The sequence below is a fragment of the Hoplias malabaricus genome, chromosome 14 (genome assembly GCF_029633855.1).
Source record: "Hoplias malabaricus isolate fHopMal1 chromosome 14, fHopMal1.hap1, whole genome shotgun sequence".
Taxonomy (NCBI): domain Eukaryota; kingdom Metazoa; phylum Chordata; class Actinopteri; order Characiformes; family Erythrinidae; genus Hoplias; species Hoplias malabaricus.
Window position 1 is genome coordinate 40,079,813 of NC_089813.1, and position 19,846 is coordinate 40,099,658.

The 19,846-nt window shown below is 42.6% G+C and overlaps 1 protein-coding gene and 1 pseudogene across 2 annotated transcripts in view; both read left to right on the forward strand.

Moving 5' to 3' along the window:
- Positions 1-12,900, forward strand: part of LOC136665932 (guanylate-binding protein 1-like) — a 29,110-nt gene extending 16,210 nt beyond the window's left edge. For both annotated transcript variants that reach the window (XM_066643811.1, XM_066643812.1), the window contains exons 7-11: positions 4,638-4,918; positions 5,176-5,388; positions 11,515-11,617; positions 11,705-11,898; positions 12,277-12,900. In XM_066643811.1, the coding sequence (XP_066499908.1) occupies positions 4,638-4,918; positions 5,176-5,388; positions 11,515-11,617; positions 11,705-11,898; positions 12,277-12,393 (908 nt within the window). In that variant the 3' untranslated portion in view covers positions 12,394-12,900. The remainder of the gene's footprint in view (positions 1-4,637; positions 4,919-5,175; positions 5,389-11,514; positions 11,618-11,704; positions 11,899-12,276) is intronic.
- LOC136665632 (guanylate-binding protein 1-like) lies at positions 12,472-17,427 on the forward strand (annotated as a pseudogene).
- The last annotated feature ends 2,419 nt before the right edge of the window (positions 17,428-19,846 follow it).

Below are 19,846 nucleotides of genomic sequence, written 5' to 3' on the forward strand. Positions count from 1 at the left end.
AATGAGACTAGAACAAAACAAGCAGAGCCATGTGCTCTTTTAGCACAAGGCAGACAAGGGAATTCAGAAGACAAAAAGACAGAGCAGGAAAATAGGGCAAAAGCATGACACAGGTATGGGACATTTAAGATAATTTTAGGCTACTTTATTTGGGGAATTTACTCCATCATTGTAGACCATATTGATAGAAGTGTTTCCCGGCAATAAGAGAGAGCAAATAAGGCAGTAGGTGCAAAAATAGAAAAAGTTAGGTAAATAATCACCGTGGCCATATCGGATATGGCTGAGAGGCGACGTGCTTCCATGGAACACACCGGTGCCATCTTTCCTCCCCAACCGATTTAAATGGATAAAATGGAACAGTTAATAACAGTGGATTCAAGATGGTTGAAAAGCTATAGTTTTTTATTGCTCCTTCTATAGTAGAGAACTACCGACCAGTCTCTCTCCTCCCCTTCCCGTCTAAAATCATTGAAAGAGCTGTCTTTAAGCAGGCAACAAAATTCCTCTCCCAACATAACCTTCTTGACTTGAACCAATCCGGCTTCAAGAGCGGCAACTCGACGGAAACTGCACTTCCGTCAGTAATGGAAGCTCTTAAAGATGCCAAAGCAACAGGTCAATCCTCAGTTCTCATTCTGCTCGACCTATCAGCAGCATTTGATACGGTCAACCACCACATCTTACTAAACAAACTCACTGACATGGGCTTGAAGAACAATGCACTCTCCTGGTTTGAGTCTTATCTCACTGGACGATCCTTCAGTGTGTCATGGCTTGGACAAACATCAGCGCGACACCACCTCACAGATGTGCCCCAAGGCTCAGTGCTGGGACCACTCCTGTTTGCCTTGTACACCACCTTTCTAGGCCCAATCATACATTCGCACGGCTTCTCCTATCACTGCTATGCAGATGACACACAGCTCTATTTATCCTTTCCTCCAGGAGACACTTCAGTGGCAACTCGAATCTCTGACTGTCTCTCTGACATATCTACATGGATGAAGGAACATCACCTCCAACTCAATTTATCCAAAACTGAACTACTGGTCCTCCCAGCCAAGCAAGCTATTCTCCACAACATCAGCATCAAGCTAGAGTCCCTATCAGTGGCTCCCACCAAGGTTGTAAGAAACCTAGGTGTCATGGTTGATGACCAGCTGACCTTCGCAGATCACGTTACCGCTGTAGCTCGATCGTGCCGCTTCTCCCTATTCAACATTAGGAAGATTAGGCCATACCTAACTCAACATGCAACACAGCTCCTTGTTCAGACGTTAGTAATGTCCCGTCTGGACTATTGCAACGCCCTCCTGACAGGTCTTCCGGCCTGTGCTGTGAGACCACTACAGATGATCCAGAATGCGGCAGCACGCCTGGTCTTCAACCAACCAAAAAGAGCACATGTCACGCCCCTATTAGTTGAGCTGCATTGGCTACCCTTAGCTGCTCGCATCAAATTCAAATCACTAATGATGGCCTTCAGAGTATTCACTGGTTCTGCTCCCATCTGCCTCAATAGACTCTTAAAACCATACGTTAGCGCCCGCCCTCTCCGTTCCTCAAAGGAGCGCCAACTAACACGACCAACCCCCCGTACAGGTCAGTTGAGGCTATTCTCATCTCTGGTACCACGCTGGTGGAACGAGCTTCCAAGCACTATCAGAGCAACAGAAACCCTCTCCGCATTCAAGAAATCATTGAAAACCCAGCTCTTCCGAGAGTATCTTTTGCACTGAATGTCTTTCTTTAATGCACTTATTACTTCCTGGCATATTGCACTTAATGTAAGGTATTTTGTATAATTTGTGCTGTAGTTCGAATGTTAGATCCTCTTTTGTAAGTCGCTTTGGATAAAAGCGTCTGCCAAATGCATACATGTAAATGTATAGTGCTAGATTCAGCTCTTAAGGTGGAACAGAGAATTCAAGAAGCTGGTGAATAATGCCAATAAAACTCGTAAACAGACACATGTAAGGTGGAACAAAATGTGTGACAACAAAAAATGTGGATAAGATCTGCCTCCCAAACGACATTTATGGTGGAAGGGAAAATCAATAAGTAACACCAGCCATGTCTAGTTGAAATATTTAAGGTAGATTTGGACAGTAAAGGCCGCATGTTCAATTTTTTGTGTAGGCAGATGTATAAGTGAAACCTTGAACACATTTCTGTGTAAATATGCTGATTATGGCACATTCTTTTTAGTGATTAAGGCCCAATTTCTTAAACTCATCTCTTGCTAGTTTGTTCAGTTTTCCTCAAACTGGCAACCTGGTCGAGCTTTATGTCTGAGGAGGAGGGGCTGGAGGCAGACAGCTCTCTCCACAGTTTTGAAACTGTATTAAAATTCAGATTTTAAATTCTTGGTGTCAATATTACAGATTGCTCCTTTAAAAACAAGGAAACAAGGGGAAATTGCAGCTTTTACTCTTCCCCTTGGTCATTGTAAAGAAGGATGGGTCTATGCCAATGTGTTGATTATCTGTGACTGAATGCCATCAAGAGAAAGGTTGCATATTTTCTTCTACTTATTGAGGAGTCTTTGGATTCCTTGAATGAGACAAAATGGTTCTGCACTCTTGATTTAGCCAATGACAACAACAAAGTAGACATGATGGAAAAGGGTAGGTTTGAAAGAGCTTTTTGCAAAACTATATAATTTGGGTGGCGTTAATGTTGTGCAATGCTCCTGGAACTTTCCAACAACTTATGGAGTGCATTTTTGAGTGACCAACATTTATAAGTAATTTTGCTGTATCAGAAATATGTGGTCCTATTCTCTCCCACATTTCAGCATCATCTACACCACTCCAACTCATCTCAGAGCACTCGCAAGATCACAGTTCCACTGATCCATGGACAAATCCTATCTATGTCTAAGATGGACTCTTGGGATTGTGCTCATGTGCAGCCACACTAGATTGACACAAGATGTATGGGCAGTGGGTGAACCTTTGAGTAACCGAAATCAATGTGTTTTCTACAATATATTGGACATATAGTATACTTAGAACAAAGGACATCTCTGGTGGATTAACAGAACCAGAGCAGAAACGATGAAGACATTTCCACAAAGATAATTAATATAAAACTAAACACAGAAACTGGTCCAAGTTTTATTTCAATAAATAAACATTTAAAGAAGATGTCACATTAGAAAAGACTGGACAAAGCTGGAAGGAAAGAGGGAAAACATATTTCAGTGCCGGAGAGATTTGAAGAGACGGCGATTTAGTTTTTACGACTACCAGGTAATTGTTTTTGTAATTGGCCTGAATAATACACTTATTTAGACTGTTGTTCTGTAATTAGACTCGCTTTATCACTAGCTAGTGTTAGCTTCCGTGAACAGGAGTTAAATTAATGATCATTTTGAAATAATAGCCATGATAATCTATAACCACATTTCCCAAAATGTCAGACACTCTGTAAACTGGGGTAAAAACATGAATCTGTGTTGTGTTAATTTTCCTGAAGCTTTGTTCAACAAAAGCTCAAATTACCAGTGTTGTCTCTAAAAACTGTTTTGTGTCTACACTTATTGTCCATTTTATCAGTTTCACTTACATATAGACGTTCTATAGTTATACATTGTAGTCCACCTGCACTCTACGTTTTGTGTTGCACCATGGCCCTGGAGGAACGTTATTTCATCTCACTGTATACTCTGTATATAGTTGACATCACAATAAAGCCCCTTGAATCTTGAATCTATTTTCCTGCATATATTGTTTGCACTCTTTCACCCTGTGTTTTAATGGTCAGGACCCCCACAGAGCAGGCTCATTCTCAGTGATAGAGTAACCCAAACCATATACAAAGTGTTTCTATAAGGTAAACGGAACTGATGAAATGGACATTGTGTAATCTAGTGATCATTCAATGTCTTAACACATTTAGAATCTAATGAATGAAAATTTTGGACAGAGGTGAGTTTTCCACTTAACTCCATCACCTTTAATTTATTCATTCATTCATTCATTCATTATCTGAAACCGCTTATCCAATTCAGGGTCGCGGGTGTCCAGAGCCTACCTGGAATCATTGGGCGCAAGGCGGGAATACACCCTGGAGGGGGCGCCAGTCCTTCACAGGGCAACACAGACAAACACACACATTCACTAACACACTCACACCTACGGGTACTTTTTGAGTCGCCATTCCACCTACCAACGTGTGTTTTTGGACTGTGGGAGGAAACCGGAGCACCCGGAGGAAACCCACATGGACACGGGGAGAACACACCAACTCCTCACAGACAGTCACCCGGAGCGGGAATCGACCCCACAACCTCTAGGTCCCTGGAGCTGTGTGACTGCGACACTACCTGCTGCGCCACCGTGCCGCCCAACTTTAACTTATTGACACCATTTAATTGTTTGGTAACTGAGGAGACTAATTGCAGCAGGTTTGTGAGTGGAAATTTTGCCTGTTTTCCCTCGATACCAGACCTCAGCTGCTCAACAGTCCATGTTCCCTTGTCTTCTCAGTTTCCTCTTCATGTCGACCATAGGAGACAGGAGAATGTTGTTTACAATAATACTTCAGCTGTTCCTGTAAATAAATCATCAGCTACTCACACATTAATGCATTTGCAACAATCAAGTTAATGCATTTGAACTGTGTTTCAGTGTTGGCCACTCTGGCTCAGACGTACGTGGAGGCGATCAGCAGTGGTCAGGTTCCATCTCTGGACAACGCTGTTGAGTCTTTGTCTCGGATCCAGAACAGTCGAGCAGTAACTGAAGCTGTAGACTTTTACCGCAGTGAGATGATCAAAAAAGTCAAGTTCCCCACAGAGACTCAGCAGGAGCTTTCTGACATCCATTCAGTCGTAGAGAAGGAGGCCATCAGTGTCTTCATCAGAGACTCCTTCAACGACCTGGACCAGAAATACCAGAAGGAGCTACAGGTACTATAGTCAATGCCAGGTTTATGTGATATAAAACCAAGAAGACCAAGAAGAATAATTTCAGATTTTAAATAATTTCAGTTTTGAAATTATATGTTTATCCTTATGTTTTTGTCAGAAAATTCTGGCATTTAAACAGTGGTGGTTAGACTTTTCATATCCACGGTAAATGGGATGTTTTATCTAAATTTAAAAATCAGAGATGACTGATGCAGGAAGGAGAACAAGCTGTAATCCTCTTATTTCTTGGTGTTCAGACACAGCTGGAGCATGAGTACGGGAAGTTGGTTGAACAGAATATGGAGGAATCTCGTAAGCTGAGCAAGAATGTTATCTCTCAAGTGTTTGGTCCTCTGGAGGAGAAGGTGAAGGAAGGGAGTTACCTCCGCCCGGGAGGATACTCAGAATTTTGTAACGCCCTGGAGACAGCAGTTCAGCAATACAAACGGGAGAATGGAAAAAGACTTATGGTGAGTGTTCATTTAGTCAAAACTATACACACACACACACACACACACGGGTGCACATAACATTTTTGGTCTAGTTCTCAAAGGAAAACCTGAAGATGTTGCTTGGTGCTCACCTTTTACAATGCATGAAAATACTACAGGCACTCCTCATCACTACCCTCCTGACTGCTCTCATCACCCTCTTCCTCCCTTTTAAACATGGTGGATGATGAGGGCTGACTTCTTTCTCCCTGATTGAGCCTACGATGAGCTGTGATCATCCATAGATCACCAGCTGCCTTTGGGTCAAATGTCTCTGTTGTAATCTTAGACAAGTGGATGTGCATCAGCGATGAGATTCACAAGTCTGACAGGCAGGATCTGTACTTATTTTTTATCATATGGAGATATTCCCTGTCACATGCCCCACTGCTCAAGGGCAGTGTAAGGGACAACAGAACGACTTTGTGAATGCTGGAGTAAATATCTGGATTGCTCATCTTCACTATGTTGACCATGTCATGCACAGAGGAGGCTGCCAAAAGTTTCCCTGACTGCTGTAAATGCAGCCATTCTCTTAGAGTGGCATCTCTGTCAACAGGCAAGCTGGCCTCATATTTCTCATATTTGCCAAAAATTGATCACACGATTTAAGTGATTGACCTTCTCAGCACATTTTCTTCAGTTTATCTGTCCTTTTTGCAGCCCCTTTCTGCAAATAGAAGCTTAACAACTTTACAATAGACTGTGTAAATGTCTCACAGTATGGAACCATTAGCTGACTTAGCGCAATACTCGAATGTGTGGGAGATACACAGGCTATGCACAAGTGAATCCCCGATCACAACCATTTGATGCAATTTGGGAAGGACCCTGTTGTAAACTCCAATGTTCACAGCAACTGTCTGTGCATATGGAAACCAACTATTATCTTCCACTCATCCCCTAAATGTCACACTCACGTCTCGTCAGGTTTGTTTTCGTTCTCCGCACATGGCTTTGTTTTGTTTATTACCTTCGTCTCCGCCTCTTTTACGTCACCCTTGTTATTGTCTTCAGGTGTTTCTCGTTTGTTGTGTTACTTAAGCCCTCTCGTCTCACTTCCTCTTGTCGTTCATTGTTCCTAGTTACTTGTCCCATGTTCTCGGTTCCTGGTTTCGTGTTCTCTGTTCGTTGTTTCGTGTGCATTGCTCCCTTGTTATTCTTTGTACTGTTCTTCAGATTATAGCATTGGTCTTCGTATGGTTTGCTATGTTAGTTGTTCTTCGTGATATTCGCTTTGTTCTTTGTATTCTTCTCCGTGTTGTTTGCCTCGTTTCTCGTGCTCGTTTCATGCCCGCTTCATGCCCCCTAGTTTGTTAGTGTTTGTTTCGTGAAGTTCTTGTAATTAAAGTCTGTGTTCTAAGCGTTTGCGTCCGCCCTCCTTCAGTCCGCACCCCGCGCCCCTAACAGAATGAACGACCACCAGGACGCAGCTAGCACAGACAGTTACCTTCGGAGGCTAGGAGAAGTCCAAGCGTCCATAATTCGTGCAATGGTAGCCTCTAGGACTTCAGAGGAGCCGAATTATGGACAGAAGGACTGCTACAGCGGTAGTTGCCGGCTCCAGCTCCTGCCTGGCGCTATTCCGATTCCTAAACCGGAGGAGTCGACTCGTGAATCGAGTAGTTGCGCCGGCGGGAGTCGGAGAAGTCGGCGGAAGAAGCATGCTGGAGTCACCCCTTCGACGGTGGATTACCCCCTTAGGTCCGGGGAAATTTTTGGGGGGGGGGTTAAGGGTAGGGGCTGTTAGTCTCCAACGTCAGGACGACGGCGTTGGGGCTAACAGGGGCGCACCTCTGAGGGATTTAAAGGATGCGCCTGTGAAACCCCCTAAACCCTTTACAGCTCCAGCGCGAGCCCGGCGAGCAGCACAAACTCCTGTCCTCGAGAGCGCGGCACCTCCAGCCGCTCCTCTCTGCGTGAACGCGGCGCAGCCAGCCGCTCCTCTCTTCGTGAACGCGGCGCAGCCAGCCGCTCCTCTCTTCGTGAACGCGGCGCAGCCAGCCGCTCCTCTCTTCGTGAACGCGGCGCAGCCAGCCGCTCCTCTCTTCGTGAAAGCGGCGCAGCCAGCCGCTCCCCTCTTCGTGAAAGCGGCGCAACCAGCCGCTCCCCTCTTCGTGAAAGCGGCGCAGCCAGCCGCTCCCCTCTTCGTGAAAGCGGCGCAGCCAGCCGCTCCTCTCAGCGTGGACGACGTCGCTGCAGGTTCCCCTGCCTCCGTGGACGACGTCGCTGCAGGTTCCCCTGCCTCCGTGGACGACGTCGCTGCAGGTTCCCCTGCCTCTGTGGACGACGTCGCTGCAGGTTCCCCTGCCTTCGTGGACGACGTCGCAGATTCCTCTGCCTCCGTGGACGTCGTCACAGTTTCTCCGGTCTCCGTGGACGACGTCGCAGAGTCCTCTGCCTTCGTGGACGTCGTCGCAGTTTCTCCTGTCTCCGTGGACGATGTCGCAGATTCCTCTGCCTTCGTGGACGTCGTCACAGTTTCTCCTGTCTCTGTGGAAGACGTCGCAGATTCCTCTGCCTTCGTGGACGTCGTCACAGTTTCTCCTGTCTCCGTGGACGACATCGCTGCAGGTTCCCCTGTCTCCATGGACGACGTCGCTGCAGGTTCCCCTGTCTCCGTGGACGTCGTCGCAGGATCTCCAGTCTCCATGGGTGCGACTCCCTCAGCTGCTCCTCTGCTCGTGCAAGCGGCGCGACCAGCCGCTCCTCTGCCCGAGACTGTTGCTACGGCCGTGTCTGCCCCGGTAACTGTAGATATGGTCACTTCTGGTCGTACCCGGAGGATGGCCCCAAGGACTTTGGGGTCGATCCCCAGAGCTGTGCCCAGGCTGGTTCCCCGGACTGCCCCGCAGACATTTGCCAGTCCTGGGCACCCCCTTGTTATTTTGATGCCACTGTCTGTACCTGTCCTAGTTCCTGTCTCTGTGCTTGTCCCTGTACCCGTGTCTGATTTCATTTCTATTCCTGTCCCTGTTACCGTGTTCGTGTCCGTCCCCGTAAACGTTTTGGTACCTGTTCCCCTGCCTAGCCCTGTCCAAGCACATACTCATGTCCTGTCCCCTGCTCACTCCCAGTATAGATCCTCCGTCTCAGCACCCGTCCAGTCTATGTTCCAGTCCAGTGTCTCTCCCCCGGTTTCCACTCCGGTCCAGTCCCCTGTTAGTTCTGTCCAGGCCCCTTTTCAAGCCCCTGTCCAGTCCTCGTTCCCTTCCTATGTTAAGCAGCCTGTCCAGTCACATTTGTCCACTCCCGTCCTGTCTCACGTAAGCACTCCCGTTCAGAATAGTCCTTTCCTGCCACAAGTCCCACCTCCTGTCCAATCCAAGTTTCAGTCCCCTGTCTCTGCCCCGGTCCTGCATCAGTCCCCGTTTCAACCTTCTGTCCTGTCTCATGTTCGGTCCCCTGTGCCTCATGTCCAGCACACTGTCCAGTCATGTGTGTCTGCTCCTGCCTTGTCTTCCTTCCTCTCACGATTCCCGTCCCCTGTTTCTAGTTCTGTCCCCAGTCCGCTCTCTTCGTTTCAGCGCTTTGCCACCCGTCTTTAGTCTTCTGTTCTGTCCTTATTCTAGTCTCTTGTCTCCAGCCCCACGGTTCCTTGTCTTAGTCTCTTGTTTTCCATGCTCCCTCCTGCGCCAGCTTCTGGGGGGTCTAGGTTATGCGCCCCGGGAGTTGCGCGTTCAGGAGGGGGCAACTGTCACACTCACGTCTCGTCAGGTTTGTTTCGTTCTCCGCACATGGCTTTGTTTTGTTTATTACCTTCGTCTCCGCCTCTTTTACGTCACCCTTGTTATTGTCTTCAGGTGTTTCTCGTTTGTTGTGTTACTTAAGCCCTCTCGTCTCACTTCCTCTTGTCGTTCATTGTTCCTAGTTACTTGTCCCATGTTCTCGGTTCCTGGTTTCGTGTTCTCTGTTCGTTGTTTCGTGTGCATTGCTCCCTTGTTATTCTTTGTACTGTTCTTCAGATTATAGCATTGGTCTTCGTATGGTTTGCTATGTTAGTTGTTCTTCGTGATATTCGCTTTGTTCTTTGTATTCTTCTCCGTGTTGTTTGCCTCGTTTCTCGTGCTCGTTTCATGCCCGCTTCATGCCCCCTAGTTTGTTAGTGTTTGTTTCGTGAAGTTCTTGTAATTAAAGTCTGTGTTCTAAGCGTTTGCGTCCGCCCTCCTTCAGTCCGCACCCCGCGCCCCTAACACTAAACCACAAGCATGGAAGACCATTCACTACGTCCTGTGCCGTTCAGTTCACACGCAGATTAGTTAATCCAAGGAAATTGGAGGTAATCTCTCCCTTGTTAGACAAAGACACAGTGTACACAATTTCCTGCTCCAGTGTTGTTATGTCTTCTGATCCATCAAAAACACACCCCAGAATTCAGCCACCTTCAGTTTTTCATTCAGTTCTGAACTGACTGACTGTCCAATGCACTGCATGATGCAGGCTCTCCATTCTTGTGAATGATATCCATTCCCAGCATTCACTCCAAGCCTTTTAAAAAGCACAATGTTCTCCTCATATGAACGCATGGGATGGGCATGCTTTGTTTTGTGAAAATCAGAAAAAATAATACACAGTGCTTGACACTGTTCTTCATTGAGTTTATCCTGCCACCTGTCCAGGGGGTGATTGGATTTCTAATCAAGGCTGCACCTGTTATCTACAGTTTGTGGTATGTTCATGTGCTCTTTACTCTTCTCGTGTTTTTCAAAAGCTGGGTGGTGAAATGTTTTGATTCCATATAAAAGGCCTGCCTAGGTTACCGTGACCCAAAAAAGCCAAACATTATAGTGCGCAAACGTGTAATTCATGTGGTGCATCATTAATTTTGACCACGCATTGTTCGCACATTCTCTGTACTCTCTCCCTCTCTTGCAATATTCCTTTAGAGTATCATTAATTTGGTGTGTCAAAGCCAAATTGCTATTCTTCGAAATCGTATTATTCCATTTTCTTCTTCCTTCTTCTTTCTTATTATTATTATATTCGCAAAATGTAAAATGCTACTCCTCCTAGGGTTTTCATGCTATAGCCGCGAAACACATCCTATGCCCTTCCAAAGTGGGAATTTTTTCCATAGGAATGCATTGGCCAAATCAACCAATTTTGAAGCTATGGCCACAAGATTTCAGACTGTCAGACCCCAGCACACCGAGACCCAACACAATGAAAATGTGCTGTTTACGTCCTGTTTAATCCCTCCTTCAATATCTCTCCATTCACTTGAGTGGGGGATGGCAAGCGCATGTGATGTCATCACGAGAGGGTTTCGGCTCCCATAGAGTTCAATGTATTTTCAGAGCCGCTCAGCGAGCAGTTTTACAAAAATGTGTTCTGTGATTCGATCTATTTTCCCCCTTCTTCCTCTATATAAATAAATAACAAAGTAAAAACAACTTAATGCGAAATAACAATCCAATACACACGTACAAAATATTTAATGTTTACTTAATGTTTCAAACATGTATTATAGTGTTTATACCTGTGCCTTCTCTTATGGCTTTATCAATCTTTGGTTAAATATTTAACATTACTCAAATAAGTAGATTCCCAATTTACACCCTATTTTTACACAGTTTGCATTTGAGAATAAACCCACCTAGGATAAGTACCTAATTTTGCTTTAGAAATCAATTACTGATTCAGTTTTCACTGAATCACATCTTTAAACACAACCCTTTGTTTATGTGAAGAGTGTACTTGAGCTTTGTTATAACACACCTTTGAAAGAGTGCTGAATGTTGGGAATAAAATATAATCTTAAAAGATATTTTAACACATGTGGGCCCACGATGTTAAATACTCAAATCAGAAACATTCATTGATTTAACTTAGTAGAAGGATAAGAGAACCATGCCCAGGCAGTTTGTTATAGTTTTAGTCATTTTCTGCTCTTAAAAATATCCTCACATTTATATTCAACTCCTTTTACCACACCTGAAAAAAGAACAGATTCTTAGACAGAAATATTAGGCAGAAAATTTAGAATATTTTCCCAGTGTATTCACATTACATTTCAACATAAAAGTGAAACATCAATGTATTAATTTGCCCAGTGGTGTTCAAATTTTAACATACAACCCAACATCTTTGCTTTATTTTTCTCAGAGTGAAGAGGTTCTGACAACCTATCTGTTAGAGAAGAGTGAGGTTGGATGCAGTATTCTGGCTGCTGACACCTCCCTTAGTGAATCTGAGCAGAAGTTAAACGGTAAGTAAACAGAGTGGGAAAACAAGGAGAAATACAGTTATAATATTGTGGGTTTTTCATGACTGTACATCTTTCTGTTTTCTGTAGAGGAAAAACTTCAGAGAGATGTTCTTGAGCAGAAGAATAAATATCTAGAAGAACAAAAGAAAATCCAGGACCAGATGGTGTTGGATCTGAAGAAATCCCATGAGGAGCATAAGGAGCAGCTGAAGAAGAAACTGGAAGAAGAGAGAGCACGCAATAAAGATGAGATTCAGAGAACTCTAGATGCTCAGTATAAGGTAATAATGAAAAATGTTACAGGTTATATATTTAAATTTAAACTCTTACTGAGTCACTGACTGAGGTTCATTGCTGAAAGATTCATGCACACGTTTTACCAGCTGTGTGTGCATATGTATCTAAAGTGATTGTTTAAGTATTGTTCGGTGGCTGCTATGATTTCTAAGGTATTGATTGTTTAGGTGTTGCTAGGTGATTGCTATGGTATCTAAGATGACTGTGTGGCTGGATTGTAACTGTAGTGTTAAAGCTGGCTGTGTTTCTGTAATAATGATGACACAGGTTTCTGCAAAATCTCCTGCTCCAGCTTTAAGTGAATGTACTGCATGCTCTCAGACTGACTCTATTGTATTTCATGTTTGATGTATTATTTTCAGGAGGAAATGCGGCGCAAACATGAAGGACTTCAGGACAGAAATAATGAGATGCAGAGGCAAATTGACCGCCTTCTGATAGAGAGACAAAAAAATAATGGGTCTTGTGTTATTAACTAACTCTAGTTCAACAATTAAGGTATTGATCTACTGTTATCTCAATGCCACAGTAACATGGTTTTCCTAAATACTGCGGAAATGGGTAAGGCAAAACTGTCCTTACTTTCAATATCAGTTAATGTAACAGCTGCTTATTTAAGCTATTTAACCATTTCTTTCAGTCCATTTGCCATTAAATGTTTTTTCAGAATTTTAAGATGTAGGTAACGTACTGTAATTTCTTATACATTTTGACATTTTTTTACAGTGTATGTTTAAGTTGGTAAAAATAAATAAAGGCATTTCTGTCATTGACCAAAAAAAAGCTTCCATGTGGAAGCTTCCATATTTCCTCACACAAGGTCACACACACACACACACACATTAAAATTTGTAAATGAATCACAGTTAAATTGCAAGTTCACATTTCAAAGTACAAATTCTGAGTAAAAGTTGTTGACAGTGGAACATCTGATTCCACAATGGGGAACAGAAATATAGCTGTATGCGCTCATAAAAAAGTGTCTACAAATGTACTAACACACGGTGTACCTAAACTATACATAAACATATTTTGAATAATGTGCATGATTCACTAGATTTGGGGGCTGTCCCCAGTAATGTTAAATAAAACATTTTTGGGAGGTTTTTGTGCTGAAATCCAGTTCATTCCAATGGGACCTGGCTCTAAAGGTAATTATCAAGCCTTTTCTGATATGGTTCAACTGTGTTTTGACTTCAGAAGTTGTGTTGTCAGAGCTGCAGGGTGATTCACTTCTTAATGCACTGGTAATTCAGAGCAGTGTTAGCTTCTGCATGTAGATTCTCTGGACAAACCTACAACTCCTTGACTTCAGTGGTCCATACTGAATGTGTCAATGGGAGTGGAAATCATTGGAATTTAGAAATTAAGCAGTATATTATGATATATTTAATATTGCAACATTCAAGTTAATGCATCTGAACTGTGTTTCAGTGTTGGCCACGCTGGCTCAGATGTACGTAGAGGCGATCAGCAGTGGTCAGGTTCCATCTCTGGACAACGCTGTTGAGTCTTTGTCTCGGATCCAGAGCAGTCGAGCAGTAACTGAAGCCATAGACTTTTACCACAGTGAGATGATCAAAAAAGTTAAGTTCCTCATAGAGACTCAGCAGGAGCTTTCTGACATTCACTCAGCCGTAGAGAAGGAGGCCATCAGCATCTTCATCAGAGGCTCCTTCAACGACCTGGACCAGAAATACCAGAAGGAGCTGAAGGTACGAAATGTGGTGTTTTTTTCTGATTTAAAACCTCAGATTGATGCAGGAAGGAGAATGAGCAGTAAACATTCCTCTTGTTCCATGGCGCACAGAAACAGCTGGAGCGTGAGTATGGGGAGCTGGTTACACAGAATAAGGAGGAATCTCGTAAACTGAGCAGGAGTGTTATCTCTCAAGTGTTCAGTCCTCTTGAGGAGGGCATCAGGGAGGGGGCTTATCTTCGCCCGGGAGGATACTCAAGCTTCTGCAGAGACCTGGAGAGAGCAGTTCAAAAATACAAACTGAAGAAAGGACTAGGACTTATGGTGAGTCATAATTTAGAAAAAACAATTTAATTGTATTATCATTTTACTGCATAAATCACATGACTGTAAAAATCTCAGAAATTTCATTTTCAGCAACGAATGACACAGAAGTCTCAACAAAAATATCAGTACACGTGACTAATTGATTGCACAATTTTCTGATATTAATCATGATTAGTGTGGCACAGTGGAGCAGCAGGTAATGTGAGAACTGTCTGTGAGGAGTGTGGTGTGTTCTCTCTGTGTATGCGTGGGTTTCCTCCAGGTGACTGTCTGTGAGGAGTGTGGTGTGTTCTCTCTGTGTCTGCGTGGGTTTCCTCCGGGTGACTGTCTGTGAGGAGTGTGGTGTGTTCTCTCTGTGTCTGCGTGGGTTTCCTCCGGGTGACTGTCTGTGAGGGGTGTGGTGTGTTCTCCCTGTGTCTGCGTGGGTTTCCTCTGGGTGACTGTCTGTGAGGAGTGTGGTGTGTTCTCCCTGTGTCTGCGTGGGTTTCCTCCGGGTGACTGTCTGTGAGGAGTGTGGTGTGTTCTCCCTGTGTCTGCGTGGGTTTCCTCCGGGTGCTCTGGTTTCCTCCCACGCTCCAAAAACACATGTTGGTAGGTGACTGGAGACTCAAGTGTCCGTAGGTGTGAGTGTGTGAGTGTGTGTCGTCCTGCGAAGGACCCCTCCAGAGTGTGTTCCTCCCTTGCGCCCGGTGATTCCAGGTAGGCTCTGGACCCACTACTGAACAAAATTGGATAAGGGTTTCAGACATTGGATGGATGAATGAACAATCACGATTAATCACATGGTCCATTATTAAGGCTAAAGCTTTTAAAAATGGATATTTCAGTGTACAGTAAAATAATCAGTAGTTTGTATCAATTTAAATATATAATCACATTGATAATGTAAACGTGCTTTGTAGTATTATTTGGTAGGAGAAAATAAGTTTGATGTATATGACAAACTTTAGCATCAGATAAAATATTTAACAGACATGTGTGTGTATGTATGTTTGTGAGAGAGAGGAGGAAGTGTAAGTGTGAGGCTTATTATATTTTTATACACATCACATTACCACTTAGATTATTACCTGTTCCTCTCTTCACCTTAATTCCAGATTGTAAACTTTTCAGGAATCACTGAAATATCTGCAGTCACACCTCCAAAACTCTGAAGTAGGTGATACTTCCTCCTTCTGATGATCTGACCCACTTTGTGCAAGTTTACACACTTCAAAGTAAAACAGATATAAAGTAATAAAGCCACCTCTGTTCAGTTTAAGTTCAGTTTCTTTTGTGTGTGTCTGCTTTTCAGAGTGCTGGTTTCTTCTCTCCAGATCCACATCCTTTCAGACCCAGAGTTATTTTTCTTTAAGTGGAAGGATGGACACTGACAGCTGTGGAAGGGTTCAGATCTAAAGCCAGTGTTGATTCATATTCTTCTTGTGTTTCTCTCAGAGTGAAGAGGTTCTGGCAGCTTATCTGAGAGAGAAGAGTGAGGTTGGATGCAGTATTCTGGCTGCTGACTGCTCCCTTAGTGAAGCTGAGCAGAAGATACAAGGTAAAACATATAGTGGTGCAGTTACAAAAAAGCCATAAAGTCTTTCTTCTCTCTCATTTTCCCTCTGTTTCCTGTAGAGGAAAAACTTGAAAGAGATGTTCTGGAGCAGACAAATAAATATTTAGAAGAACAGATGAAAATCCAGGAACAGCTGATTCGGGATCAGCAGAAATCCCATGAGGAACATAAAGAGCAGCTAAAGAAGAAATGGAAGAAGAGGGAAAACGTCACAGAGAAGAGATTCAGAGAACGATAGACGCTCAGTTTAAGGTGAGGTACTTTTAGTCCATTCTCAGCACTACAGTGATTCTGATGGTGTCTGATAGTGATGACTCTGATGGTGGTGGTGTGTTAGTGTGTGTTGTGCTGGTGTAGAGTGGATCAGACACAGCAGTGCTGCTGGAGTTTTTAAACCCCTCAGTGTCTGGACTGAGAACAGTCCACCGACCAAAAACATCCAGCCGACAGCGTCCTGTGTCACTGATGAAGGACTAGAGGACGAGCGACACACACTGTGCAGCGACAGATGAGCTACTGTCTCTGACTTTACATGTGGACAGATGACTTCACAGAGTGGACAGAGAGTGGACACAGGGTTTAAAAACTCCAGCAGCACTGCTGTGTCTGATCCACTCTACACCAGCACAACACACACTAACACACCACCACCACGTCAGTGTCACTGCAGCGCCGAGAATGATCCACCACCACATCACACCTGCTCTGTGGGGGTCCTGAGGGCTGAAGAACAGGGGGAAAGGGTTCTAACAATGTATGCAGAGCAATCAATAAAATATCATGGCTGTCCAAATAAAAACATGTGTGTGTGTGTGTGTCTTTGTGTGTCTTTGTTTGTGTGTGGTTTACTGCATCATTTGCACACAGCAGCAGTCCTCCACACTGTGTGTAAATCTCATGATGAATGACCAATAAAAACACTCCAAAATTACTCTGAATAAAATCTTTTTTACATTCACTTCCAATGAAAGTTAAGAAGTAATTTTTCCTTCTGTAAAGTTACTGTTTTGAAGATTCATGTTTTTCATTGGACAGTGGTGATATATATTAAGCATATACTTAAAAATATACAAAATAACATGTTGTACAAAATGCAGAATAAAAGTTACTAGAAAAGCAAATATATTTCTCTATCAGCTTCTGTACAGCAGCAGCTAGTTGTGGAACAGAGACAGAATCCTGAAAATACTGCACCATACACAGTGCAGATACATACTGTATTCAGATAGAGTTCTATCATATCACACAGAGAAAGAATCTACTGTTTCCTTATGTTTTATTTTGTTTTCAGGAGCAGACACGGATAAAGATGGAAGGGTTTCTGGAGAAAAGTCAAGAGATGGAGAAGGAGATCAACCAACTCAAAAAGAAGAGAAGAAAATAGAAAATGGGGATATTTCAGAGATTCGGTGACAAGATAGAGTTTCTTTAGTTAGATGTCACAAATAGCAAAATAAATGCAAAACCAAATAAATAAATCAATAAATAAATTAATTAATTAATGGCGCCAGGGCTTTGACTCCAAGGCTTCTGATAAATACAAAAATTATATATTTATAACTTCATTTCTGAGGTTAGATTTAGTCCATTCCATCTGAGTTTAACACACCTCATTATTTTTAACCTAACAATTATACATTTTATAATATGCCTTCATAAGACAATGGAACATGCAGGGCTCAGGTCCTCATCTCAAATTATATGCAGTGTCTACAGTCTGTGGAGTGATTTTTGTGTTGTAACGTTATATAAGGTTGTGTTATATGTAATCAAGTTATACATCATTTTACTACAGGCCAGTTTTACTCTCAGTGGAGTGGAATGTCTTTAGAGGTTTAGAGGATGTACAATAGTTTTAAACTGTTTTTATTAATATCAGGGTAATAACTACATTTAGGGTTTAAACCATTTAACTGCGAGAGAGAGAGAGAGAACACAAATATCCTCAAGAGTAATTGTTTGGTTGAAGTTATAAGCATTTCTAACATTTAATGAATGTGAAGATAAATAAAAAATCATGTGAAACTGAATTCTATGTTTTTGAGCTTTTTGTTTTGACCATTTATGATGAAACTCACACAATGTGGAGATCACACACAGAACACAAAGAAAACTAAACATAGAGACGATGTAGTCGCAAGGCTTTCTCTGAAGAGCAGGGATGTGGAAATATCACATTCATTGAGCAACAGATAAATCACTGGCTGTGAGAGTAGAGTTATTCAGATTGTTTACTTTCATCAACAAAGATCATTTTAGCTGAGAGAATGTACAGTAAATTTCCTGTAGTGAGCTCCATCAATAAATCTATGTTCATTTATATGCTTTGTGCTTCAGATTCAGATCCAATCTTTGACCAGAGTAGTGCAGTGAGGATATGTAGCTTTATCAGTGTGGAAGCAAACTGCTCTTTTTTATATAATGAAGAGGTATAAAGTTAAATTATTCACTGTAAGAAAATGTACAGCAGATTAACCCATGTCCAGTGGCTACAGACAGCATCCACTCGTTCAGGGATCTATTTATGTGCATGTATAGGCTGTGTTTACAGAAATGGCCTGAGAATTGATACCAGCTGTGTTTTGTTACAGACTCACTTCTGATTCCTTTTGGTTTGAAACACTCCTTTGTAAAATTTCACATTTCTTTGCTTTGAAAATGGATGACTGTGTAGATGAAGACTGAGTTTGTTGAATGTTATGGAAATTTTCCTTTTTAATAAATGAAACCAGAAGGGAAGATCGATAGATGAATTGCTCAAAGAATTCTTTGGGGAGAACAAAGGAATAAGACACACAGTCAAAGATTCTCTCTTATCTCACGAGTTTATTGAACAAATCAAGTCATACATATAGAGCCCCAGTCACGTACACCAGCAACGTTTTAACCCAAACATTCCCTTATTGGTGGAAAAATGGTAAGAATGTCCTTCAGACATTCAGACAACACATAACAGCTCAGACCTGTAATTTTCCACAGGTCACCGTAACCACAACTTCAAGCACTAAGGCCTACTATATGACTAAGAATTAACCAAGATTAATCAAAACCCCATATCTTTTGTCATTAGTTATTATAAAACATTACTCATTAGTGTTAATCTGCATTTTTCCATTACATTCCTCTCTTTTTATGATTTAAATCTTTAATCATAATATTGCAAATAGAAAATGCAAAAGATAACATCAACCATAGCTAAGCTTTCAGTCTAGGCATCATAACTCATGCATTAAAAAAAACACATATTAAATGATTACACGTGATATGATTACATGTCGAATGATTATATCATATGATTATTTAAATGTATAAAATCATAAAATCAACCTGAAATCAGCATCAATAAATCAAAAGTGAATAAATGAAAAACATTTATGAAAATTAAATAAAAATTTACTTCTCATCAAATGAGGCATGGAGTGGCTGGGGCAATTCAAGAGGCATCTCATCCAGCGGATTTTTCTCGGCTGCAGGGTCAAGCTCCGTGTACACATCTGCACTCACCATACTGAATTGCATACCAACAGCTTGTTCAATAATTTTGATGATTAGGCTTCTGGCACAGGGAATAATACAACATCTGATTAGTGCAAATACTGATGGAGAAATGATTAGCGTGACAGCCAGTTTCAGCCCCAATGCTCCCCATTTGCCAAAATAGGAATCAAACCAAGCCATCCAGTCATTATTTATACCTGAAAATTCATACACTTCATACAACTCCTCAGTAAAAGTTAACTCCTTCATTGCCTCAGTGAATGACCCGTTTGCTGCTGTGTGATTAGGAATGTAAGTGCAGCAGCGATCACCAAACACGTGACATACACCTTCCTTTTCGGCCAAAACCATATCTAGGGCAATTTGGTTCTGATATGTCATTTGTGAAGTGTAATGCAACTGTTCCCCCAGAATTTTCAGTGTGTCACGAGTCATATTAGCCAGACGCTGTTGATTATACCATATGAAATTTATCCAATCCACATTTTTGTTCATCGTTACCCATATAAAAATAGACTCAAACCCTGCTGCTATAGGGTTCCGCACTTTAAATTCATCGGGGACCCCACGTGGAATGCCTATTGCATCTAAGTAGATCAAACGGTCCCCCAAAAAATCTCTCTTGGCCCTGTAAATCACCTTTTTAGTCGGAAGGTTAGACAATTTGGATCCAGGGAAAATAAGTGTTGGCTCTGCCAACATAACCAGAGCACATGTACCTGTCCAGTTTGAAAGAAGGGTCGATCTAAGACGACCTCCGTTATCACACTGCCAAAATATGTCAGCCCTTGGTCTCCATTGGGTCACCAGGAGCGTGTAGCGTGGGGGATAGAGAGTATACATGTTCTGA